At 32.5% G+C, this 27418-nt stretch overlaps 2 protein-coding genes across 5 annotated transcripts in view; one reads left to right on the plus strand and one right to left on the minus strand.

Moving 5' to 3' along the window:
• Positions 1–359: 359 nt before the first annotated feature.
• On the plus strand, positions 360–26230 carry LOC145725528 (uncharacterized). Of its 3 annotated transcripts, none has more exons than XM_081974326.1 (4): positions 360–1546; positions 6413–6457; positions 6553–6747; positions 26092–26230. In XM_081974326.1, the coding sequence occupies exons 1-3, from the start codon at positions 439–441 to the stop codon at positions 6720–6722; spliced, it is 1323 nt and encodes a 440-aa protein (XP_081830452.1). In that variant the 5' UTR covers positions 360–438; the 3' UTR covers positions 6723–6747; positions 26092–26230. The 3 variants fall into 3 exon arrangements, with proteins under 3 accessions (XP_081830452.1, XP_081830451.1, XP_081830453.1); XM_081974325.1 differs by lacking the exon at positions 26092–26230 and adding an exon at positions 6824–7025; XM_081974327.1 differs by lacking the exon at positions 26092–26230 and having other exon boundaries at positions 6536–6775.
• Positions 6766–27418, minus strand: part of LOC145725530 (TATA box-binding protein-like 1) — a 35193-nt gene continuing 14540 nt past the window's right edge. The window contains exons 3-6 of one of the 2 annotated variants that reach the window (XM_081974329.1): positions 26108–26202; positions 17946–18098; positions 12684–12767; positions 6766–12600 (exon numbers count right to left, since the gene is read on the minus strand). In XM_081974329.1, coding sequence (XP_081830455.1) covers positions 12709–12767; positions 17946–18098; positions 26108–26202 — 307 coding nt within the window. In that variant the 3' untranslated portion in view covers positions 6766–12600; positions 12684–12708. Of the gene's footprint in view, positions 12768–17945; positions 18099–26107; positions 26203–27418 lie in introns of both variants that reach the window. The other variant, XM_081974328.1, reaches the window with a different exon arrangement.

A 27418-nucleotide genomic window follows, 5' to 3' on the forward strand; every position in this document is an offset into this window, starting at 1 on the left:
CCTAAGCTAATTACACAAGTCATTGAAGAATCTCTTTCTTGGCAATTGGTGGATGCGTTCTAGTACCAGGAGTGACTATAAGTTTTATTACCTCCTTGTGTTTCTGCTGTTTTAATACAAAACTCGATTTTCTGTAAAAAATGTACTTCCTGCCAGGAGCACAGAAAGATTTTAGCATGTAAACTCAGTTTCCTAGTAAATGCGCTTGAGTGTCAGGAGAAACTAACATTTATACCTCCTTGTATTTCTGCTAAAATAGGATTTTCTACCTACCAACCTAAGGTCCTTCCTAGACTAAGTATTTGGAAAAAGTTTCGGGCATCTCTCATTTTGATTAGGTTAGGTTAAAAAAAAGTCAACCCAATTACTTGGACAATGACTTAAAATAACCTTTTCGTTGACATTATATATTACAAAAACTGTAAAATTCCTAGTAAAATGGAAACCGAATTCATAGCCCAAGAATACTCACTAACGTGGAAAGATCACACTCAACACGTCCGTGAATCATTCACTAAACTGTTACAAAACAGTGACTTTTGCGACGTCACCCTGTATGCCGAGGGCCAGAAAATCGGAGCCCACAAGGCATTTCTAACCACATGCAGCGAATATTTCAATCAGTTGTTTGAAGACTTTAAAGAAGAACGTCCCATTGTAGTCCTGAAAGGGATACAATTCAACATACTGCAGCACATATTAAAGTTCATCTACAACGGGGAAGTTAGCATTGATATTGATAAGTTAACCGAATTTCTGGAAGCAGCGGAATTTTTAAAGATTTTCGGACTGATTAAAGGAAAAACGTTCAAAAAAGCAACTTACTGCATGGAAGGAACTGAAAACAGTTGCAACACTGATGAGTTTCTGCCTTGTAAGTGCGGTGAAACGGAAGTTTTAACTCAGGATTTATCCGTTAGTGAATCACAGTTACAGCCTCAAGGAGTTACGAATGGAATTGCCAACGAAAAGAAAAAGAACAGTTACTGTGATACTGACAATAGGAAGAAAGTGTGCAGCAAAAAGAATAAAGAAGCTGTACAGAGAATGTATCGAATTGATATTTTAAGCACAAAGAACGTTGTGAATGATAATTTAAATGAAGCAGTGAAAGATGAAGCAAAAAACACTTCTGATGATAACGTCACAAATGAAGAAGTCAATAATTCTCAATGTTCTATAAAAAAATTTAACAACCTAAGCAATACAAAACCTGTTGATGTTCAGGAGAAAAGAGGCTCAACTAAGGAAAAACGCCGTTCTCAAAGATTGTCAAGCAAACAGAATGAAACATACAATGCAAAGCCCACAATTATCACTGAATCACGAAGAACATCAGAAGAAAGAAACAGTTCTCAAGAATCGACTTTAAGCAATCAAAGTGATGATACTGACTCAGAACTTGAAAGAGACTCGGATCTGGAAAGAGTCAGATCTTCAAGTAGACCAAGTGACGCTTTGAAGATTGGTTACCATCCTGGGGTGATTAATAAGAAATTGATTGAAGAAGCGAAGAAGTCTATGACTGAAGATGACTTAGAGCTTGGTAAGTAACAATAGTGTGTATTTGGTACATTGACAGCCTTCAAATTTATTTATTTTTTAATATCAACCATACACTGTAGAAAAACAGGTGCTTTTTGTTGTGTAGTTCAGAAATTATTTAAGGAATTTTAGGAGAATTCAAGAGAGTGATGAAGAAAAAACTAGTAAATGCACATAAATTATAAACCACACTGTAAGTAGTTTTTACAGCTCCATGGAGGCAAATTTGACAGTTCTGATGTTAAGGAACACTTTTACTTTTCTTACATTAAGTGACAGCATTCATAACTGTCCAAACCTGTTCACCAGTCTCTCTATAAAATAAAAAATTAGAAATAGTTTCTAATTTGAGGAATTATACTGGAAGTTGTGTTTACAGCTCCATGAAGCCAAATTTGACAATTCTGACGTTAAGAAACACTTTTATACTTTTGTTACGTCACGTGACAGCTGTCATAACTGTCAAAACCCATTCAACAATGATCTGAAACTATACAATTAGAAATAGTTGCTAATTTGAGGAATTACACTGGAAGTTGTGTTTACAGCTCCATGAAGCCAAATTTGACAATTCTGACGTTAAGAAACACTTTTATACTTTTGTTACGTCACGTGACAGCTGTCATAACTGTCAAAACCCATTCAACAATGATCTGAAACTATACAATTAGAAATAGTTGCTAATTTGAGGAATTACACTGGAAGTTGTGTTTACAGCTCCATGAAGCCAAATTTGACAATTCTGACGTTAAGAAACACTTTTATACTTTTGTTACGTCACGTGACAGCTGTCATAACTGTCAAAACCCATTCAACAATGATCTGAAACTGTACAATTAGAAATAATTGCTGATTTGAGGAATTACACTGGAAGTTGTGTTTACAGCTCCATGAAGCCAAATTTGACAATTCTGACGTTAAGAAACACTTTTATACTTATGTTAAGTCACGTGACAGCTGTCATAACTGTCAAAACCCATTCAACAATGCTCTGAAACTATACAATTAGAAATAGTTGCTAATTTGAGGAATTACGCTGGAAGTTGTGTTTAAAGCTGCATGGAGAAAAATTTGACAATTCTGACGTTAAGAAACACTTTTATACTTTTGTTACGTCACGTGACAGCTGTCATAACTGTCAAAACCCATTCAACAATGTGATCTGAAACTATACCATTAGAAATAGTTGCTAATTTGCGGAATTACACTGGAAGTTGTGTTTACAGCTCCATGAAGCCAAATTTGACAATTCTGACGTTAAGAAACACTTTTATACTTTTGTTACGTCACGTGACAGCTGTCATAACTGTCAAAACCCATTCAACAATGATCTGAGACTATACAATTAGAAATAGTTGCTAATTTGAGGAATTACACTGGAAGTTGTGTTTAAAGCTGCATGGAGACAAATTTGGCAGTTGAGATGTTAAGAAACACGTTAATACTTTGCTGGTGTGACGTTACAGCTGTCATAACTGTCAAAACTCAGTCACCAGTGAAAGTATGGAATACTAAATAGATGTGTTTCTTTGAGGAATTGCACTGTGTACGTTGTTTGCAACTCCATGTGTTAAAAATATCAGACTTAACGCCATCTAGCTGCTAAACGGGACAACTTAGCCGTGTCTAGTCAACTTCACGTGATAGCTCCCTTCATTAGCTTTCTTTTGTTATACGGTGTGTTTATTTATACATGGTGTTTCAAATAAGTGAGTTATGGACGATTTTCTGGAAAAGTACACAAAAATTTAATCTAAATCAGGGATTTTTTGGGCATACTATACTAATGGCGACCATTTTGGATTTTCTTCAATCAAAGTGATTTTTTTAGCTAACTTGAACCTGGGGAACACAAATCTGACGTCCATTTTGCTCTAAATGGCACCGTTTCGGAGTTGACCTGGAAATTATGTCAATTTTGACACTTTAGGGCGTGGCACCCTTGCAAAATGACATTTTGACAAATGACACTTTAAGTCATTTTTGTACTGTTAACCTTAAGGTATTTAAGCAGTTCAGGTTAATTTTGAAAATAAAAAAATTTCTGAAAAAAATCAGGTCACTCTTGAAAATTCTTGACAATCCTAGTTTTTAATTTTTCAAGGTCAAACGGTGCATGGTACTAAAAGCGTATAGAAGGTAAAAGTTGCATCCTATCGAGGTGCATTTGTGGTAAAAATTCAGACCTCTAACTTGAAACGTTTCTGAGATATTGAGCAAACACTGCAAAAAAACGAGAGTCAACTTTGACGCCCTCTAGCGGCTAAACGGGACAACTTAGCCGTGTCCAGTCAACTTCTCGTGATAGCTCCATTCATTAGCTTTCTTTTGTTATACGGTGTGTTTATACAGGGTGTTTCAAATAAGCGAGTTATGGACGATTTTCTGGAAAGTGCACCAAAATTTCGCTCATATTGGGAATTTCTGCTTTCGATGAGGATGGTCAAATTAAGGCTGTTAGAGCAAAAACAATTGAATATCGATACAAACATTTTACATCAAGTAGGTCTAGAATTTGACATAGATTCCAAAAATCGTTGTTTTGTTGCTCAAATTTGGGATACCCTGTATACTGATGGATTATCTAGGTATAAAGTATATGCAAATATCTACAAGATTCATATTTGGTAATTTTTTCTAAAATAAAAATTAAACAAGTTATAAGGATGTTAAAAATTAATTGAATCACCCTGTAAACTACTCTATTGTATTGACAATAACTCGGTTATTTTGACAATTATAGGGTGGTTCAATATACCTATTTGTAGCTCTTGAAATTCTCTTTTGACCACCCTGTAAGCGTTTTTTACCTAAAACGTCGAATAACTGAGTTATTTACTGTTTTAACCTAGTTGTTTGTTGTATAGTTTGATTTGGACAGTTTTTACTGTGACAGCCCATAACACTGTTATTTTGACAGCTACAGGGTGGTTCAATATACCTATTTGTAGCTCTTGAAATTCTCTTTTGACCACCCTGTAAACGTTTTTTACCTAAACCGTCGAATAACTGAGTTATTTACTGTTTTAACTGAGTTGTTTGTTGTATAGTTTGATTTGGACAGTTTTTACTGTGACAGCCCATAACACTGTATTTTGACAGTTACAGGGTGGTTCAATATACCTATTTGTAGCTCTTGAAATTCTCTTTTGACCACCCTGTAAACGTTTTTTACCTAAACCGTCGAATAACTGAGTTATTTACTGTTTTAACTGAGTTGTTTGTTGTATAGTTTGATTTGGACAGTTTTTACTGTGACAGCCCATAACACTGTTATTTTGACAGTTACAGGGTGGTTCAATATACCTATTTGTAGCTCTTGAAATTCTCTTTTGACAACCCTGTAAGCATTTTTTACCTAAAACGTCGAATAACTGAGTTATTTACTGTTTTAACCTAGTTGTTTGTTGTATAGTTTGATTTGGACAGTTTTTACTGGGACAGCCCATAACACTGTTATTTTGACAGCTACAGGGTGGTTCAATATACCTATTTGTAGCTCTTGAAATTCTCTTTTGACCACCCTGTAAACGTTTTTTACCTAAACCGTCGAATAACTGAGTTATTTACTGTTTTAACTGCGTTGTTTGTTGTATAGTTTGATTTGGACAGTTTTTACTGTGACAGCCCATAACACTGTTATTTTGACAGTTACAGGGTGGTTCAATATACCTATTTGTAGCTCTTGAAATTCTCTTTTGACCACCCTGTAAGCGTTTTTTACCTAAAACGTCGAATAACTGAGTTATTTACTGTTTTAACCCAGTTGTTTGTTATATAGTTTGATTTGGACAGTTTTTACTGTGACAGCCCATAACACTGTTATTTTGACAGCTACAGGGTGGTTCAATATACCTATTTGTAGCTCTTGAAATTCTCTTTTGACCACCCTGTAAACGTTTTTTACCTAAACCGTCGAATAACTGAGTTATTTACTGTTTTAACTGAGTTGTTTGTTGTATAGTTTGATTTGGACAGTTTTTACTGTGACAGCCCATAACACTGTGATTTTGACAGTTACAGGGTGGTTCAATATACCTATTTGTAGCTCTTGAAATAAATTCTCTTTTGACCACCCTGTAAACGTTTTTTACCTAAACCGTCGAATAACTGAGTTATTTACTGTTTTAACTGAGTGGTTTGTTGTATAGTTTGATTTGGACAGTTTTTACTGTGACAGCCCATAACACTGTTATTTTGACAGTTACAGGGTGGTTCAATATACCTATTTGTAGCTCTTGAAATTCTCTTTTGACCATCCTGTAAGCGTTTTTTACCTAAAACGTCGAATAACTGAGTTATTTACTGTTTTAACCTAGTTGTTTGTTGTATAGTTTGATTTGGACAGTTTTTACTGTCACAGCCCATAACACTGTTATTTTGACAGTTACAGGGTGGTTCAATATACCAATTTGTTGCCCTTGAAATTGTCTTTTGATCACCCTGTATACCGTATATAGTAGAAATGTCACGCTACCGAAAGATTGAAGCTTTTATACCGGGAATGTGTTGTCCAGAAGGGAAAGCATATAGAACATCTGTTCAATTAAATCAGATTACTATATTTTTAAAAATTCATATTATTTTGAAAAGTGTTGTTAAATATACAACATTTTTCGGAAAAAAAATGGAAAATCTATTCAAAAATAATTAGTTTTTTAGATGTATTAGATCTCATTAGAATGCATGACAAGTTTGACAATAACAATGACAAGTTTGACAGTTATTTTCCCCATTAAGGAAACTTTTCAAGCATGAAGTAATTTTCCAAAAATTGAAATTCTCAAAAATTACCGCTTTTACATCTCTGCTTTGAATTGCGCCATGTAATATAACACTTATTACATCTTCTTTGAAAATATTTCAGAATTGACCAACATGAGTGATCGATTGGACATGATGGACTTTAAACGTAAGTATTTTTTGGATATTTGATTTTTGTGTAATACTGGGTGAGCCAATCGTGTACAAACTAAAAATTTAAGTTCAGTAAATTAACTTTTCTAGAGGCACTTGGAAGCATAGACGAAGAAGACTTTAATTGTGATATGTGCAATAAGATGTACGGACAAAAGAAAGCAAATGGAACGGCTCCGTTAACCTGCGTGATTTGTGGATTGTCAGTTCAGTTGAAAAGCCAGATGGAAAGTCATTTAAAAAATCATGGAATATTGTAGTATTATGCTGGATATGCAATGGAAGGTAGAAAAACAAACACAATTCTAAAGAATTTTTTTAATTGTCATTTATTCACTTATATGTACAAATGTCGCTACAGTTACTACATCATAAGGCATTGGGGACGATTATTACTAATAATAAATGTGTTAACAGCGATCATTGACACCGACCTACAGATATCAATTACACACCATAAACATTGAACTTTGGTCTTCAATTGTAACATTTAGTCACATTCAAATATTAATAATTTGATTTTAATTTAATATACAGCAGTACATTTCTTATTTTTACTGAAACGTGCTATTTTGTTTCATATAGAACTGACGTAATTGGCGTATAGACATTAGACTAAATTAATATTCTAAAAAACAGAAATAAAGTGACACCAAACAACATTTTTGCTATAATAGTGGTAACATCGCATTTTGCAATAAGATACAGATATGCTGGAATCATCTTTTTACGTCAAACACCAATTAATATTTTAGGCTTCTAAAAATTATTAAAGTAATCCTAACTTCAGTTATTGCTCTTATCTAATATGCTCAGTTTACTCGTTACATACACAAAGTAAAATGGGATGACGTAACAACGTGTTTATGTCAAAACTTGTCTTTGTGACATAGTTACGTCATTTTTACTTTGATTTTTTGTGTAGCACTGCTTTATGTATGTATATTCACAATAATAATTGAAATTCAGTCAGATCAGTTAGTGCCTTTATGTCTTATTTATTATCATTCAGTTCCATTTTCTCTATTTAAAATCATGACAAAAATGCACATTTTCAGTGTTAATATGAGACATTCATTGGGTATTCTGTCTCACTTTAACGCAACTGTTCGTTACAAAGGTAAAAACTAGTAAAAATGTGGATAAACCAATTAAATTGGTTAAGACAACAAATCACAATTTATCAAATGGTTCTTTCAGTTTAAAAAAAGTGTCTTTATTCTTGAATATTAAATGATCGCCAAAGATATGACAACTTCCTTTATGTGTTCGGCCAATATATTCCAATACACAATTGTGAAGTTAAGGAAAATTGTAAAGAAATCTAGTTTTGACTGATCTTTCACCCTGTTGGCGTAAATTTCATTGAATGAGAAATCCCGTATTCCATAGGAAGGCGTGAGAATCTCACCGAATGTCGATGTATTGCTGGTTGCGTGAAACTATGAAAGAGGAGAATCGTCGAAAAACGTGTTATTTGGCAACATTGCACTTTGCGGACTCTACTCGTTGCTTGACAATGTCTTTGTTGACAACTGCTGAAAGTCGTCTACGTCATACACGCGGCATAATCGTCGATTTGAATTTATTAACGCATTTTCACTTTATTGACACTTTGTCAATGCAAACCTGAAATTGTTTCAATTAAAATTCGACATTTCTGTTTTTTCCAGCCACAGAATTTAAAAATGCTTTGTTTTCTGATTTAAATGACACGTGCAACACTTTATTAATCTCCTGAATTTGAGGATAATTTAGATCTCAGGAACACGTTTTGTACTGAATACTGCAAGAAATTATCTCTAAATCTTGATTTTTGCAACTTTTGAGCACAGTTTGACCAAATTGCTTGTCAAACCCACTTGCAGTGAAAACTGTTTTTAGCACATTTTTGGAATGCTCATTAAATTCCTTATCCAAAAACCTGAAAAACACTAGAAAATTTGGTAAAGTCAAGGAGAAAAGCGGTGTCAAAGTTTGAACTGCTAGAAACACAGTTTGAAAGGACAGTCAGGGACGAAATCGCCTGTTTCAAGCACATTTTTGGAATTCTCATTACATTTCCTATCCAATAACAGAAAAAAAAAAACAAAATTTGGTTCAGTCAGGGAGAAACGGGGTGTCAACATTTGAATTGCCAGAAACACAGTGTGAAAGGACAGTTAGGTACAAAATTGCCTGTAAAATCCACTTGGAGTGAGAAAATGACTGTTTCAAGCACATTTTTGGAATTCTCATTAAATTCCAAAACTCCATCTCCAAGTCCAATAACATTAAAAAAAACAAATTTGGTACAGTCAAGGAGAAACGATGTGTCAACATTTGAATTGCCAGAAATACAGTTTGAAAGGACAGTTAGGCACAAAATCGCCTATAAAACCCACTTGGAGTGAGAAAATGACTGTTTCAAGCACATTTTTGGAATCCTCATTAAATTTCCTATCCAATAACATAAAAAAACAAGTTTGGTACAGACAAGGAGAAAAGCGGTGTCAACATTTGAATTGCCAGAAATACAGATTGAAAGGGCAGTTAGGGACAAAATCGTCTGTAAAACCCATTTGGCGTGATAAAATGACAGTTTCAAGCACATTTTTGGAATTCTCATTAAATTTCCTATCCAATAACAGAAAAAAAAAAACAAAATTTGGTTCAGTCAGGAAGAAGCAGGGTGTCAACATTTGAATTGCCAGAAACACAGTTTGAAAGGGCAGTTAGGGACAAAATTGCCTGTAAATTCCACTTGGGGTGAGAAAATGACTGTTTCAAGCACATTTTTGGAATCCTCATTAAATTTCCTATCCAATAACATTAAAAAAAAAACAAATTTGGTACAGTCAAGGAGAAACGGGGTGTCAACATTTGAATTGCCAGAAATATAGTTTGAAAGGACAGTTAGAGACAAAATCACCTGTAAAACCCACTTGGAGTGAGAAAATGACAGTTTCAAGCACATTTTTGGAATTCTCATTAAATTTCCTATCCAATAACATTAAAAAAAAAACAAATTTGGTACAGTCAAGGAGAAACGGGGTGTCAACATTTGAATTGCCAGGAATATAGTTTGAAAGGACAGTTAGAGACAAAATCACCTGTAAAACCCACTTGGAGTGAGAAAATGACAGTTTCAAGCACATTTTTGGAATCCTCATTAAATTCCTTATCCAAAAACCTGAAAAACACTAGAAAATTCGGTAAAGTCAAGGAGAAAAGCGATGTCAAAGTTTGAACTGCTAGAAACACAGTTTGAAAGGACAGTCAGGGACAAAATCGCCTGTAAAATCCAGTTAGAGTGAAAAAATTACTGTTTCCAGTACATTTTTGGAATTCTCATTAAATTTCCTATCCAATAACAAAAAAAAAAAACAAAATTTGGTTCAGTCAGGGAGAAACGGGGTGTCAACATTTGAATTGCCAGAAACACAGTTTGAAAAGACAGTTAGGGACAAAATTATCTGTAAAATCCACTTGGGGTGAGAAAATGACTGTTTCAAGCACATTTTTGGAATTCTCATTAAATTTCCTATCCAATAACATTAAAAAAAAAAACAAATTTGGTACAGTCAAGGAAAAACGGGGTGTCAACATTTCAATTGCCAGAAATATAGTTTGAAAGGACAGTTAGAGACAAAATCACCTGTAAAACCCATTTGGAATGAGAAAATGACAGTTTCAAGCACATTTTTCGAATTCTCATTAAATTCCTTATCCAAAAACCTGAAAAACACTAGAAAATTCGGTAAAGTCAAGGAGAAAAGCGATGTCAAAGTTTGAACTGCTAGAAACACAGTTTGAAAGGACAGTCAGGGACAAAATCGCCTGTAAAATCCAGTTAGAGTGAAAAAATTAATGTTTCAAGCACATTTTTGGAATTCTCATTAAATTTCCTATCCAATAACAGAAAAAAAAAACAAAACTTGGTTCAGTCAGGGAGAAACGGGGTGTCAACATTTGAATTGCCAGAAACACAGTTTGAAAAGACAGTTAGGGACAAAATTGTCTGTAAAATCCACTTGGAGTGCGAAAATGACTGTTTCAAGCAAATTTTTGGAATTCTCATTAAATTTCCTATCCAATAACAGAAAAAAAAAAAAAAAATTTAGTACAGTCAAAGAGAAAAGCGGTGTCAATATTTGAATTAACAGAAATACAGTTTGAAAGGGCAGTTAGGGGTAAAATTGCCTGTAAAATCCACCTGGAGTGAGAAAATGACTGTTTCAAGCACATTTTTGGAATTCTCATTAAATTTCCTATCCAATAACATTAAACAAAAACAAATTTGGTACAGTCAAGGAGAAACGGGGTGTCAACATTTGAATTACCAGAAATACAGATTGAAAGGACAGTTAGGGACAAAATCGCCTGTAAAACCCAGTTAGAGTGAAAAAATGACTATTTCAAGCACATTTTTGGAATTGTCATTAAATTTCCTATCCAAACCCATTAAAAAAAAAAACAAATTTGGTACAGTCAAGGAGAAAAGCGGTGTCAACAATTGAATTGTCAGAAACACAGTTTGTAAGGACAGTTAGGAACAAAATTGCTTGTAAAACCCACGGAGTGAGAAAATGACTGTTTCAAGCACATTTTCGGAATATTCATTAAATTTCCTATCCAATAACCTGAAAACCCACTGCAAGATTTGGTACAGCCAGGGAGAAAAGCGGTGTCAAAATTTGAACTGTCAGAAACCAGTAATTTACTTATTTTATTTACTGTTTTTAGTTTTACTTATTGTAAAACTGCTTTATCGGTAATTTACCCATCACTACAAAAAATGCAAATAACTTTCCTACAAAGCATTTTCTCTGTATTTCCAAATAAGTTTTCACTTTGGTAAGAACATCATGAGACAGCATACAAACACGTCTCACTATAATACTAACAAAAAAAAAATCTATTGTTATATCAATATGTATAAAGAGATTCAGTTCAATATATTATTTATTACTAATACGTAATAATGAAGATAATGTTAACAGGTGATACTCGACTTGAAGGTGCGCAAATTTGTTAAGTTAATAAAAAAGTCAGTTCACAGTTTTTTGAACACATTCTACAAGATATTTTCACAACTGATGTTTCGCATAGCATTATCTATACACTAATTAGGCGGCCTAACCTAAAGTTTAAGGTACAAACTTTAACGTAAATCTATATCTACAAGGAAACTAGAGCTGTGGTGGGAAAATGTTCGTTATTTGTACTACTCAAAATATTCCCTTTCCGAAATTCATTCAGTTAAGGCAGTAGCATTTGCGCCACAGTTTCAATATCAAACCCAATATCATATTTGACGATTTGTCCGACAAACTTCCTGCTCAGTTTATTTTCAAGCCGGATTTCCGTATTGCACCTAAGGAACTCGAGATTGGGAGACGTTTATCCAAAGTTCCCTACCACATGATTCTAAACGCAAATGTAAACAGTAAAAGCAAAAAAAAAAACTTAATTATACGAGTGCATTATTAATCAAAAGAGACCTTAACAAGAATACCATTAATCAAAAATAATTGCAAAAATATATCACTTTGGTTAACACTCTTTAAAGACTGAAGAATAAACTGAGAGAAAAATTCAATTAATAAACTGAAATAAATGTAAAAAACTTTCAATTAATAACGTAAACGTATAATTTTTCACTATCAAAATGCGGCAATCATACTCATACTATATAAATAACTCAAACAAATAATAACAGTACAGTTTATTCGTTAAAAAAGGAAAACGTAAAATTTCCGCAGTCTCATATTGTATTTATAAATAACTGATAAAATGTCAAAGATGTGTATTAGTCTTGACTAGTCAGCAGCCGAGATTTTCGTAGTTTTTTCCTATCCCTATGTCTTTTTTGATGATTATTTTTCAAATAACGGAAACGAATGTGTTTAAGTAGCCCAGGTAAAACTTCAAAAGAACTTAAATCCACCATAAATTTTGCTTTAAAACTTACAAAAGTGATTCAATTGAAAAGGAAGTTTTAAATGGTCTACCCACGGACAAATCCAAAAAATTGACGCGGGCCGTAGCAGAACAATCTTCGAGAAATGAGTCTGAACTACTGACGGGGGACATTAACGAATATTCTGCTCACTGGCCGTTTTATATACTTGAACGTATATAAAAAAAATCTAAGTGCTAAAACCAATCACAATGTTACATAGAACTAACTTGTTCTAAACCCATATTTTTGGGGAGGGAGAAACGAAACAACTTATTACCTAATTCATTTGGTTTTTGCGAAACTTAGTCTCCCCAATTCTCGTCGTCCGTATCCATATCTCCTTCTGCTTCTTCCTCTGAACCTGAGAATGATTAAAATGTCTTTAAAGTTATTGGTAAATAAAGTAGTTGTGAGAAAACGAGAGTTACTTTCACAGTAAATGATTCTATACTCAATTATTTCGAAAACTTTAACTTAAAAAGAACTTGATTAGAGTTTGACCAAATTGCCACTAAGGCCCAGTTGTACAACATTCGAATCTGGGGTGAGACTCTTCAAATTTCGATACAAATATTACGAAATCGACTTAATATAGCTGTTTGTCTCTTTTTTCCTCATGAAATATTTTTCCGTCACTTTTTATTAAGAAGTCATTGAAGTTTAGGTTCTACGAAATTATTTCGAACACCAATTTTATGTCTAAATAATTTTATCCAAACTTCAAATAACCGTCATAATATTGATGTTTTGATCATAATCATAATCTGAAGTGCTGTGAAATATACCTAATCTCGATATCGATCATTCGAGATTTCGCTTTGACAGCAATGCAATTCATATGGAAAAGTACCAGGGTTCTACTGAACCGGTCTTTGAAATGTGATTGTACAACTGGACCTAAGACACCATCAGGTAATAAATATGCAAGTTAATTATCCATTTTCTGAATTTGAACATATCTACAAACATAATACACTAAAACAGGACTAGTTGTAAATAAAATAATAATTTCTCATATGACTGAAGTGATTTGTCATTAATTTGACATATCAAAGTATAGCAGTATCAAAGGAAATAATAATATTAATACGTATACGGGGTGGTCCAGTTTTAAACGTGAATAATTCACCAATCCATAGCCAATTAAAAAATAAGTTGACATGCATTATGTCATTTTCCTGAAAAATGCTAAGGAAAATACAGTCCCTATATACAAAGCGGTTTTTTGTCATAACTGTCAGACCGTTGGAGTAATTTTGATCAAATTTGGAACAAGCACTTATGAAATTAATACTCATTATGAATGACGTTTGCCAAAATTCTCCAGCAGCGTAGATACAGCAAGATGGTTTTCATGTTTTTGCCTTATTTTTTACGTCTCTAGATATTTTTCAAAAATTACAGTTTCTTTTAATTTCATCTTCATTCTCTTATAAAATTCTGATTTGAAACTTCGTTTACGAGATAATTCAGTTATTACGTTCAAAAACCCAATACTAACCCAACCCAACTTAAAAATCGTTTTGGAAACGGAAAATTCACTTAAGAAGCTTAAAAAATTTCATTGTAGCCAGTTTTCATAGTTTCCAGACAAAGTAAAAGACTTTAGTTTTGAAAATTGACTTTCAGAAGCTTAAAAATTGTGTTTGTAACCAGTTTTCATGCAAATCGAGAGACTTTAATATTGAAAATGGACTTGTAGACATAAAAAACTACTTTTTCTAGAATTTTTGACTACAAATTCATACATTTAAACCTTAAAAATTGACTTGAACACCAAGAAGTGACTGAACTAATGAAAAGTGACATCAGAAGCATTTGAAGTAAATTTTCATAATTTGAAGACAAATTTCAATATTTTAGTCTTGAAAATAGTCTTAGATACAGGACATTGACAGTAGATTCATGAAAATTGTCTTGAAAACTACCTTTTCGTGCTTTTTACTTTGCTTTTCTTTTTCTTGGAATTCTGGACTATTTTTAGTGCCACAAAACTGCTTTCAGCTTGGAAAATCGAGGTTCAAGACTATCTTCACCAAGTTATTGACATAGCAAACTTAAAAAACAATTTTTACATTCTCCATAGACTTAAAATGGCATTCCAAGCTTTGTGACTATTAAATCGACTTCTAGACACCTCAGTGCTAAAAATTCGAGTATTTCTTAAAAATCTAGACTGTTTTTAGTGCTTTAAGACTGTTTTCAGTGCCTCAAATCGAGTTTCAAGACTATCTTTACAAAGTTTTTGACTTATCAGGCCTAAAAGCCAGTTTGTACACTGTCCATAGTCTTGAAAATGTTATTTCAAGCTTCTTCCCTATTACATTGACTTCTACACTCATAGATTATAGCATCAAAATCGAGTTTAAGGCTATTTCCAAAAGTTTTTCAGTAATAAAAGTAAAAAATGTTGGTACCAAACGCTACGATATTAGTCTTGAGAACTAATTTTTAGAAATTAAATAGTTCCGCAAATTTAATTTACATCTAGACTTGTTCCAGTTCAGAAAATTGGGTTGTACATCAATTAGTCCTGAAAATAGACTTTTGGACTTTCTTTAGTCCTAGTAAAGTCAGTTCTAGCCTTAAAAGTCAACTTTTAGATTATTTTTAGAAGTAAAAAATGAGTTTCATGCACAATATAATCTTTGTCTTGATCTTCAGACTGTTTTAGTTCTTGAAATCCAGTTTCAGACACTCGACAAGGATGGCAGTGTGAGAAAACGAATTATAAGACTATTCCTAGTAGTAAATAGCAAGTTTTTCAGTAGACGATTCAGTACAAATTTGGACTCTTACACTATAAATCGATTTTTTAAATTGAAATTTGGAGGATTGTATCTTCCTTAGACAAAGTTTTTCACAAAAATGACATAATGCAAGTCAACTTATTTTTCGATTGGCTATCGAATGGTGAGTTATTGACACTTAAAACTGGACCACCCTGTATAAAAGATCGATCAACTATAAATGTCATAAGAACTGTCATCTAAACACAAAACTGTGAGGTCCCAGGTTCTATTTTTTTTAATGTATCATTATGTTAACATTCTTATTCTCTCTATTCAATTTTATCTTTTTTTTTATTATTTTGTCTAGATCATATTTGCTGAAATATTAGATAATTTAGTAAATAATTTTCATTTCATATTTCTTCCAATCGCAGCTAAAAATTTGTCACTATAGGTTACTGTTTAATGGGACTTTGAAGCCTAAATGACAGAAATAAACTCACATAGCTTCGGCAAAACCTACAAAAAGAGTAATTTTCTGAAATATTAAATATCTGTAATTATTAAACCAGAACTTTTTGGGTTTTAGTTGGTAGGGAGATCAATCAGAGTTTCTGATCAGTGGAATGTGGTCAACTGTCAAATTACTACTCATAAAGGTTATGCAAATCAATACTGTAACTTTTTCTGCATCAAAATATACATTTTTTTAAATTTTTCTATCTGGTTTTGATAACTATTTTTGGACATTAATCAATATGATGAAGTTCTAGATTATCACTTTTTTCAACTGCGTTAATCCCAATTTTGTTTATAAAGCTGCTATACTATTTCTAGATTAGTTATTTAACTTTTTGATAAACCCTAAAAGTAAGGTCACGTTTCCCTTATTCAACAAACATAAAACACTAATTTTTCCATTTTTGTATGACATAATAAAAAACATAACTGAAAACACACAATACAAATGGATATGATGGAGGAAATTTTTATTGAAGATGATTTGGACATTTTAGAGTTTGGATTTCCAAGAAAAATGTATAATAGATATGACTATTCTGATGAAATGGACAACTTCACATTTCATACACAATCTGTGTTATAGACGATTTTGATTGATAAAGCCAACTATTGGCCCACAAATAGTCCTGCCAAAAATAGAAAATGACTTGAATAATGCCTCTGATTGGTAAAAATGTTTTTAACATTTTTTCTCTCATTTTTACAATTATATTATAATATGCACTGTGTGTAAAAAACATCATATATAAAAATTGACACATTCTAAACGTTTTAACGTTATGGTTATGTTTTTCCTTATGGAATGATTCACCTTTTCATTTTGATGACATGTATGGTTAACTTGAACAGTTTGGCAGCTAATTAATGATTAAAGAAAATTTTGCTTGACGTGAATGGCCGTCTAGATCACCCGATTTGTCGCCTCTAGATTATTCTCTATGGAGTTATTTAAAAAAAAATAAGGTAATTTAGATGGTTTAAGAAACATAATTATGGATTAATGCAATCTTATAACACGCTCTTTGTCAGACAGTTTCAGGAGCACATTTTCAGAAGTTAATAAAACAAAAAATTTATATTTACTTAAAATTGGAGTTTTTTTAAATAATTAATAGCTGTCAAACCACCAAGTTAACCATACAACATGTTACATCAAATGTAATCAGAATGAGAGAGTGAATAAGAAAATGTCATTGAAATATACTCATTCCATAAGACATAACCTCAATTCACTACCATCTTGTGAATCTCACATAACGGTAATGCGTTACAAATGTTTATATAGGATGTTTTTCCATAAGTTGTATATTTTTTCGAAATAATTCAGGGTTGCCGGACTTTTTACATACAGAGTGTATCTTCACAGGTAATATAATTTTAACTTAATAATTGCAAATAATCAAAAATCCAACATTCAAACAACAACAAAGACAACTATAGTTAACACACAAAAGTTTGGTTAAAGCATATATTTTTCGTCTTAATTTTGCCAAATTATACGAAAGATTAACTAATTCTAAATGATTTGCAACGTTCCCAAAAGCAGAAAGAGTTAACAGTAGTTCTCGTAATTATTTATTAATATTAATATTTGTATTCACCTACATTTTCATATGAATATTATTACGTTATACCTACAGGTATAAAAATTTTAAAATTGTACATAGAAATCCAATAACAAAAATCGAAATACACTTTGGGACATTTGTCAGTGTGCCAAAACGGACGTCATTTGACTGTTACCACAAGTGGTCACGTGATCAACTGTTGATTAATGTCATATCCCTTTTAGTACACTACAATGTTAATATGTAATACTTTTCTCTTCTTATCATGCGATTCCTATGAATAGTTTTGCAATTTCCTTATTTGTATGTAGGCAGCTAAGGCACAATAGAACAAACTATTTCTTCCTTAAACTTACAGAAATACGTTGGTTTCGAAAATGTCAACTATTACTGCGTTATTAGCATAAAGAATGATTTGTCTGCTCTCTTGTGTTAACATTTCACCAAAATATGTCATTACCACTTGTTCAGCATCTCTGTTCATTGTCCAGAGCAATAATATTCATATTTAAAAAACAAAATTCAATGAATCAACTCATCATCAATGTTCCATGAATTTCAATTCAGCATTCAGTGAAATTTGCAAGTTTTCTTCACTATTCTGTCAGAAAGCTTCTTAGTCAAAAGCCATATTAAGTTACTGTACTATTTTAAGGTATTGATTGGAAATTTCCATTTTTTCTCACAACCACTTCAGATCAATTAACCTAAACTTACCCGCACATGCTACATCAATATCAGTATGCAGCCCCTGTTTCAGTTTCTTCCGAGCCAGGGCTTCGAGCTCTTCCTTGGATCGTTCCTTCCGAAACTCGTACACAAGAGGATAAATGTATTCTATTGCTGCTTGGACGTCGGCTACGCTGGGAGCTAAAATTTGAAAAATTGCACAGTAAAAAAACTACTTAATTCTTAGTAAAATAGTATATTATTAACCAAGGTTTAGACAGAAGCTTTTATTGACCGTATGTCAAGATTAAATTAAAAATTAAAAAATTTAAGATATAAGGTTAATAAAAGCTGTCTAAACCATGAATAATATAGCATTTTTTCCACTATTAACAATATTTTTGATGGTCCTTTGTCCAACATGAAGAGACAACCCACCGCCCTCTATACAAGAAAGCCTAAAATGCCACTTTTAATGTCGGCGTTAGCGGTTTTCGTTTTATACACAAACGTATGCAGATGCAGTAAGAAATATGTATTTTTTTAATTGTTTTGTGTAACTGATTGCAAGTTGTGAGTGAAAAAATCAAAAAAATGTTCATTTCTGATCCAGATATGTATAGATAGAGCTTTTTTATACACAATCAAGTCCAGCCTAAACAAATTGGTTAGAACATTTGTCCTGGAAAGTACAACACACAGCAAACTAGTTTAATCATTGTTCAATGTAAGAAAATCTGTAAATCCTTGAAACTAGGTAAGCAAAACTGGTAAATGGTTCTTATGTTATTACTAAGAACATTCATTCAAAGTTGTTTTTGTTGCTCTCACAATGAAGGATGCTTTAAAACGTAACTCACATACCTGTGCATGTAACAAGAATAAGATTACTTTTTTATTTTTGTAAAGCAAAAAACTGACACGATTGGGCTTTTTCCTGAATTGCTGTTACAATGTGGCTTGAAAAACTTACGAACGGCAGCAAACAAAAATAACTTACGCAAATAACCTCAAGTTTTGATTTTAAACCGTAAAAATTCATCTAATGTTCAAAAAACTCAATTTCCACAATACAAACTGTCCAACCACTATTCCCGCCATATTGGAATTTTTGACAAGCACCTTCTAGGCTTTCTAGTATAGTAGGCGGTGGACAACCTAATTTATCTGTCTCTGTCAAGTCAAGTATATTTCATATGTCAGACGTCTTAATGGACATTGACATTATTATTTACCTAGGTCAATAATATTTCCTTTTTTGTCGTGTTTGTGCCAGACTAGAACTAGAGATTAGACTCAATTAGCTCACAATGAGCATTAAGGTAGAGAAAACTAATTTCTCAAGTTACTAATCGGTCAATGTTTATTATGTTAGTAGTGGAAAAATTTACTTATTTAAGGTTAAGATTAGCCAAGACATAAATAATCTTTAGCAATTGATAAATGGCCAAATGACCATGACCTGCAATACTACCTGCCTTAAACATTCTTGGCACCTGTCATTTAGATAGCCAGCTGTGCCTATTCCAAAACAAACTTTTAGGAGTACAAAAATAAATATAGTTCAAAAAATTGAACCAAAAATTGTTCAAACTGAAAGTTTTTATGCAATAATTTGAATTTTTCTGCCCTACAAAGTTAACTGTTACTGGAGCTCATATTTTAAAATAGTTTATACCCCAAGTGGAACCACTTCTACTTATTATAGTTTTTTAAATCTAACTATGTTAGGCCATTGTGATTATATCTAAAATTGATGTTATATTATAAATATGTTAATTTTTTTCAATATGTTTTACAAAAACTGGTGGTGTTCTATTTGTACCACTGCGCTATTAGGAAAAAAAACAAATATATTTTTTATACAAAAAATCCAATTTTATTAAAGCAGAAATGTCAAAAAACAAATACAGCGTTATCTATTTGGTGTGGAACCTCTAGAAACAAATTTTATTTTTGCCCAGACATAATGGTACTTGGCAAACTGAACATACCCAATCAGTACGGACTTGTGTAGTTTTAGTGCTACACAAAGCACATCGTCGTCTTGTACTTCTTTCAGGCGGAGGATATTCAATCGGGCACACTTTTCTTTTCAGAGATACTAAGGTTGGAGCAAGTAAGCCATTTATAATTCCCCGTCTAAAATCTTTGGCTGACATTTTTGGTAAATTCAGTAACTTATATACACAAAAAGCATTTACCACTGACGCATCCAGAAAATAAAAAAATATTCGGTGCCACCATTTATTGCATTGGCGGTTAATTTTATAGCTTGCTAGCAATTGGTCAAATTTGTCCACATTATTCATATTAGCATTGCAATCCGTTAGTGCTGTCAGGCAAGGTACAGCAACTGCTTCTCCATTTCTTTCTTTTCGCATAACTTTGGTGTCATGATCCGGATTATGAAAGTTGGATAATAGATGAACACATCTTTTGTCCTTCCATTTGCATGCCATCAACCCTGAGTCGCTTGTATACCCATCATAGTCACCACGTTTTAGCTCCCGGTCAGATTTAAATTTAGGCATATATTTTCGAGATGTATTTACAGTGCCAACTGAATATATAAAAAAAAATTTCAAACCTTCCATCAGTTCAACACTATTAAAAAAGTTGTCAAAAGTCAATCTGTGGTTTTTTCCTTCCAAACCGTTCATTAGTTTATACAGGGTGGTCCAGTTTTAAGTGTCAATAACTTACCATTCGATAGCCAATCGAAAAATAAGTTGACTTGCAGTATGTCATTTTGGTGAAAAACTTTTCCTAAGGAAGATACAGTCCTCCAAATTTCAATTTAAAAAATCGTTTTATAGTGTAAAACTGAACATTCAAGACGTGTAAGAGTCCAAATTTGTACTGAATAGTCTAAAAACTTGCTATTTACTACTAGGAATAGTCTTATAATTCGTTTTCTCACACTGCCATCCTGGTCGAGTGTCTGAAACTGGATTTCAAGAACTAAAAACAGTCCGAAGATCAAGACAAAGATTGTATTGTGCATGAAACTCATTTTTTACTTCTAAAAATAATCTAAAAATTGACTTTTAAGGCTAGAACTGACTTTACTAGGACTAAAGAGAGTCCAAAAGTCTATTTTCAAGACTTTAATTGATGTACAACTCAAATTTCTTTTTTAAAAATTAGTTCTCAAGACTAATATCTGATTTTGGTACCAACATTTTGTACTTTTATTACTGAAGAAACTTGACTTTTGGAAATAGCCTTAAACTCGATTTTGATGCTATAATTTATTGTATCTATGAGTGTAGAAGTCAATGTAATAGTGAAGAAGCTTGAAATAACATTTTCAAGACTATGGACAGTGTACAAACTGGCTTTTAGGACTGATAAGTCAAAAACTTTGTAAAGATAGTGTTGAAACTCGATTTGAGACACTGAAAACAGCCTTAAAGCACTAAAAACAGTCTAGATTTTTAAGAAATACTCAAATTTTTAGCACTGAGGTGACAAAGCTTGGAATGCCATTTTAAGTCTATGGAGAATGTAAAAATTGTTTTTTAAGTTTGCTATGTCAATAACTTGGTGAAGACAGTCTTGAACCTCGATTTTCCAAGCTGAAAGCAGTTTTGAAGCACTAAAAATAATCCAGAATTCCAAGAAAAAGAAAAGCAAAGTAAAAAGCCCGAAAAGGTAGTTTTCAAGGCAATTTTCATGAATCTACTGTCAATGTCCTGTATCTAACACTATTTTCAAGACTAAAATATTGAAATTTGTCTTCAAATTATGAAAATTTACTTCAAATGCTTCTGATGTCACTTTTTGGTGTTCAAGTCAATTTTTAAGGTTTAAATGTATGAATTTGTAGTCAAAAATTCTAGAAAAAGTAGTTTTTTATGTCTACAATTCCATTTTCAATATTAAAGTCTCTCGATTTGCATGAAAACTGGTTACAAACAAAATTTTTAAGCTTCTGAAATCAATTTTTATCTTTTCTAAGTCAATTTTCAAAACTAAAGTCTTTCAGTTTGTCTGGAAACTATTACAATGAAATTTTTTAAGCTTCTTAAGTGAATTTTCCGTTTCCAAGACAATTTTTGTTGGGTTGGGTTAGTATTGGGTTTTTGAACGTAATAACTGAATTACCTCGTAAACGAAGTTTCAAATCAGAATTTTATAAGAGAATGAAGATGAAATTAAAAGAAACTGTAATTTTTGAAAAATATCTAAGACGTAGAAAATAAGGCAAAAACATGAAAACCATCATGCTGTATCTACGCTGCTGGAGAATTTTGGCAACGAATTTTTTTTATTAATTTTATAAGTGCTTGTTCCAAATTTGATCAAAATTACTCCAACGGTCTGACAGTTATGACAAAAAAACGATTTTTTAAACATAAATTTGAGGGACTGTATTTTCCTTAGCATTTTTCAGGAAAATGACATAATACATGTCAACTTATTTTTTAATTGGCTATGGATTGGTGAATTATTGACATTTAAAACTGGACCACCCCGTATACAACCCTTGAACCCAAACTACCTTCGACGTTTTTGTTATTTTCTTCGGTTTTTCCCACATAAATGTCAAACTTTAGACAATAACCAGATTTGTCACAGAGCATCCAGACTTTATAGTCACGCTTGATTGGCTTCTTGGGCATATATTGTTTGAGAGAACTTCTGCCTTTGAACTTTATCATAGACTCGTCTATGGAAAGCATTTCACTTGGTAGCAAACATCTATTGAAATTATTTGTTAGTTGTTCCAGAAGAGGCCGAACTTTATACGGGGTGGTCCAGTTTTAAATGTCAATAATTCACCAATCCATAGGCAATTAAAAAATAAGTTGACATGTATTATGTCATTTTCCTGAAAAATTCTAAGGAAAATACAGTCCTTCAAATTTCTGTTTAAAAAATCGGTTTTTTGTCATAACTGTCAGACCGTTGGAGTAATTTTGATCAAATTTGGAACAAGCACTTATGAAATTAATACTCGTTATGAATGACGTCTGCCAAAATTCTCCAGCAGCGTAGATACAGCAAGATGGTTTTCATGTTTTTGCCTTATTGCCTTATTTTCTACGTCTCTAGATATTTTTCAAAAATTACAGTTTCTTTTAATTTCATCTTCATTCTCTTATAAAATTCTGATTTGAAACTTCGTTTACGAGATAATTCAGTTATTACGTTCAAAAACCCAATACTAACCCAACCCAACTTAAAAATTGTCTTGGAAACGGAAAATTCACTTAAGAAGCTTAAAAATTTTTATTGTAGCCAATTTCCAGACAAACTGAACGACTTTAGTTTTGAAAATTGACTTAGAAAAAATAAAAATTGATTTCAGAAGCTTAAAAATTGTGTTTGTAACCAGTTTTCATGCAAATCGAGAGACTTTAATATTGAAAATGGACTTGTAGACATAAAAAACTACTTTTTCTAGAATTTTTGACCACAAATTCATACATTTAAACCTTAAAAATTGACTTGAACACCAAAAAGTGACTCTGAACTAATGAAAAGTGACATCAGAAGCATTTGAAGTAAATTTTCATAATTTGAAGACAAATTTCAATATGTGAGTCTTGAAAATAGTCTTAGATACAGGACATTGACAGTAGATTCATGAAAATTGTCTTGAAAACTACCTTTTCGTGCTTTTTACATTGCTTTTCTGTTACTTGGAGATCTGGACTATTTTGAGTGCTTCAAAACTGCTTTCAGCTTGGAAAATCGAGGTTCAAGACTATCTTCACCAAGTTATTGACATATCAAACTTAAAAAACAATTTTTACATTCTCCATAGACTTAAAATGGCATTCCAAGCTTTGTCACTATTAAATCGACTTCTAGACACCTCAGTGCTGAAAATTCGAGTATTTCTTAAAAATCTAGACGGTTTTTAGTGCTTTAAGGCTGTTTTCAGTGCTTCAAATCGAGTTTATCTTTACAAAGTTTTTGACTTATCAGGCCTAAAAGTCAGTTTGTATACTGTCCATAGTCTTGAAAATGTTATTTCAAGCTTCTTCACTATTACATTGACTTCTACACTCATAGATGCAATAAATTATAGCATCAAAATCGAGTTTAAGGCTATTTCCAAAAGTCAAGTTTCTTCAGTAATAAAAGTAAAAAATGTTGGTACCAAAATCAACTTTTAGATTATTTTTAGAAGTAAAAAATGAGTTTCATGCACAATACAATCTTTGTCTTGATCTTCGGACTGTTTTTAGTTCCTGAAATCCAGTTTCAGACACTCGACCAGGATGGCAGTGTGAGAAAACGAATTATAAGACTTTTCCTAGTAGTAAATAGCAAGTTTTTAGACTATTCAGTACAAATTTGGACTCTTACACGTCTTGAATGTTCAGTTTTACACTATAAACCAAATTTTTTAAATTGAAATTTGGAGGAAAAGTTTTTCACCAAAATGACATAATGCAAGTCAACTTATTTTTCGATTGGCTATCGAATGGTGAGTTATTGACACTTAAAACTGGACCACCCTGTATAGTTTATCAAAGTGCATTGACTTGCGGTCAGGCATCAAAGAATTGTCATTTAGATGGATATTACCTAATAACCATCCAAATCTTCTCAACGGCATAAGAACACTTACGTATTCATCTCGTAATTCTGGGCAACTTGACCAATAATCTTTGTAACTTGGCATGCGCTTGATACCCATCAACAAATTAATTCTGAGAAAAGCTCTAATTTCATTTTCGTCAGTACTTTTGTAAGATTTACCAGCTGATATTTGCCTTTGTATACTTATACTCTGCGTATAAGTTGGTTTGAAAGACTATGTGACCAATCAAATTGTCGGTAAAAAATTGGCAGAATAGTTTATAAGGTGTAAGGTTTTCCATGTTTTTTATGAATTCAGGAACTCCACTTTCACTTGTAAAGGGCAAAGGTGGCTCTAGTTTTTCCAATTTTCCCCATTTAGGCGGTTCAAAACTTGACAGATCGGGTTTGTTTAGTTTTTCTCTAAGCCTTGAAAGAGGGACGTCATCTTCAGAGTCATCACTAAAAATAATTGCATTTTTAGTTTGGGCTATTATTTCATCGGTATCTGTGAGATTTATTTCTTCTTCAAATTCCTCCCTACTCATGCCAACTATCTTGAAAGGCCAATCTTCGTCATTATAACGTTCCATTTCCTAAAACTAAATATCTGTGATTCCCAATTATTTTTTGCAAGTGACGCAGTGGTACAAAAATCATACCAGCACAAAAACTGTAATAAATTGAAAAAAATATTCAAAACCAATATTTTTTACCTGTTTCTTTCCTTGTAGGTTGTATCTTACACTTTCCACGGGAAATTAACTGATTTATCACGAAAAAAACGTTTAAAACGTGCAAACAGCTTTGCCGGAGCGAAACATGTTCAAAAATGTAAAAAAATTTTGAGCACAGTGTGTCAATTTTGACATTAATGACAGTTGTCACGTGATTTTAGAATACTATTTCGCTAGACGGTCACGTGACAATTGGCAAAAATAACTGTCATAAATCTCAGAAACACGTTTTATATCCAATACTGCAAGAAAACGTTTCTATACCCTGATTTTTGTAACTTTTTGACACAGTTTGTGAATTTTGACATTAATGACAGTTGTCACGTGGTTTTAGAATACTATTTAGCTAGACGGTCACGTGACAATTGTCAAAACAACTGTCATAAATCTCAGAAACACGTTTAATATCGAAAACTGCAAGAAAACGTTCCTAAACTCTGACTTTTGCAACTTTAGAGCACAGTTTGTGAGTTTTGACGTTAGTGGCAGTTGTCACGTGATTGCAGGACACTATTTAGCTAGACGGTCACGTAACAATTGTCTAAACAACTGTCATAAATCTCAGAAACACGTTTTATATCAAATACTACAAGGAAACGTTCCTAAACTCTGACTTTTGCAACTATTGAACACAGTTTGACAGTTTTGATACTAATGACAGTTGTCACGTGATTTTGAAATACTATTTAGCTAGACGGTCACGTGACAATTCCTCTACTGACGCATAGATGCCGCTGAACGCAGTGGTTCATAAATCAAACCGTTACTACACTTGGAAGTTTTAATTATTTCCGTGGTCTAAATATTATACCACCGCACCTGTTGGGTTTGAAATAGGGTGGTACGATTTATGCACCAACGCTTCGGTAAGAGTTTTAAAACACTGCACCTTCTACACCCTGTATATTTTTTTTTAGGAACAGTTTTACGTACCAGTGACTGTGACACTGCCAGTAGAAAAAATCTTTAGCGTAGCCTTTGGACTTTGAAGCTTGTAGGTCACTCCTGGATGTAGCTCAGGTTCATAGCTGGAAATTGAACAAGATCAGAAACGACTTTCCCTGTAATTTATTGAATTAATTAAATGTTGAGCATCGCTGTGATTAAAATGCAAAATACAAAGAATATAATTAATTACAGAATCAATAAAGCTGCATATGTATGAATTAATGTAGGTTGGTTTGATAACATTGTATACCGGAAAGGATTGCTTTTTTGAGATATAAAGTGCCTGAATGAGAGCATATTGTTTGTAAATTGTATATTAATGTTGAAAATGAGGAATATAGCAAAACCAATCTAAAATGTCTGTCCCAAAAGGTGCATAATTTACTATCACTCTATTTTCTATGGAAATATGTTTTTTTTATCTAACACTACCAGCATGGAAGGAAAGTACCTAGGCCAGTCATTACTGCATTTAATTAATATGAAAGTTTACTTTTTCTCTCAACTTTTTTTAACTGTTAAGAAATAATTATTTGTATAGTTTAATAATTACTAAGAAGAATTATTACACTTATATAATAATATCGGTATTATTGTCCTTGAAACCTTGAATATCCCACCACAATAATTAATTCCATTCAACAAGTTTTTGAATGTTACAATACATACACAATCTTAGGCGTAACGCATACATACACAATGAATTAAAAACCATTTAGTGCTTGCAGTGCCCCTTAATAACGTTATTGAGAAATTAAAATTAATCCTTACCATACTTCAAGATTATACAAATTAAAAATATACTAAAGTAAGTTCTAAGCGGTGACCTAAATAAAATACAGCTATACTTTGCAAACATCGCTTGAAATCACCTATTTGAGACCCCCCATTTACCGGTTCGGTCACATTCTATCATTTCATAACCCTTTATTATTCTTTTTTTACTTTAAACACTGATATGTCTAGACACACGACGTTTCCGGAATTCGAACTGAAATATTGTACCGAGTGTCTCAATACTGCACGTGGCTGTACTTTGGAAATTATTCATTGTAGATTGTAGGATATCAGGAAAAAAATTATAGGAGCAGGAGAAAGTGTTGAAATATAAGTGCATTTCTGCTAATTATATTAAATACTCTTTAATATAAAATTTATTTATTTTGGAAAAAAAAACAACTTTTATTGTCATTTAACCTAACTCAACCTAACCTAGTGACCTAATAGGTATTTAGCCTAACAGTTTACCCTTGTTTTTTTTCATCTATTTAATCGACATTAATCATTAAGGCGTTC

The sequence above is a fragment of the Ips typographus genome, linkage group LG2 (genome assembly GCF_016097725.1).
Source record: "Ips typographus isolate SLU linkage group LG2, UJ_Ityp_2.0, whole genome shotgun sequence".
Classification (NCBI taxonomy): domain Eukaryota; kingdom Metazoa; phylum Arthropoda; class Insecta; order Coleoptera; family Curculionidae; genus Ips; species Ips typographus.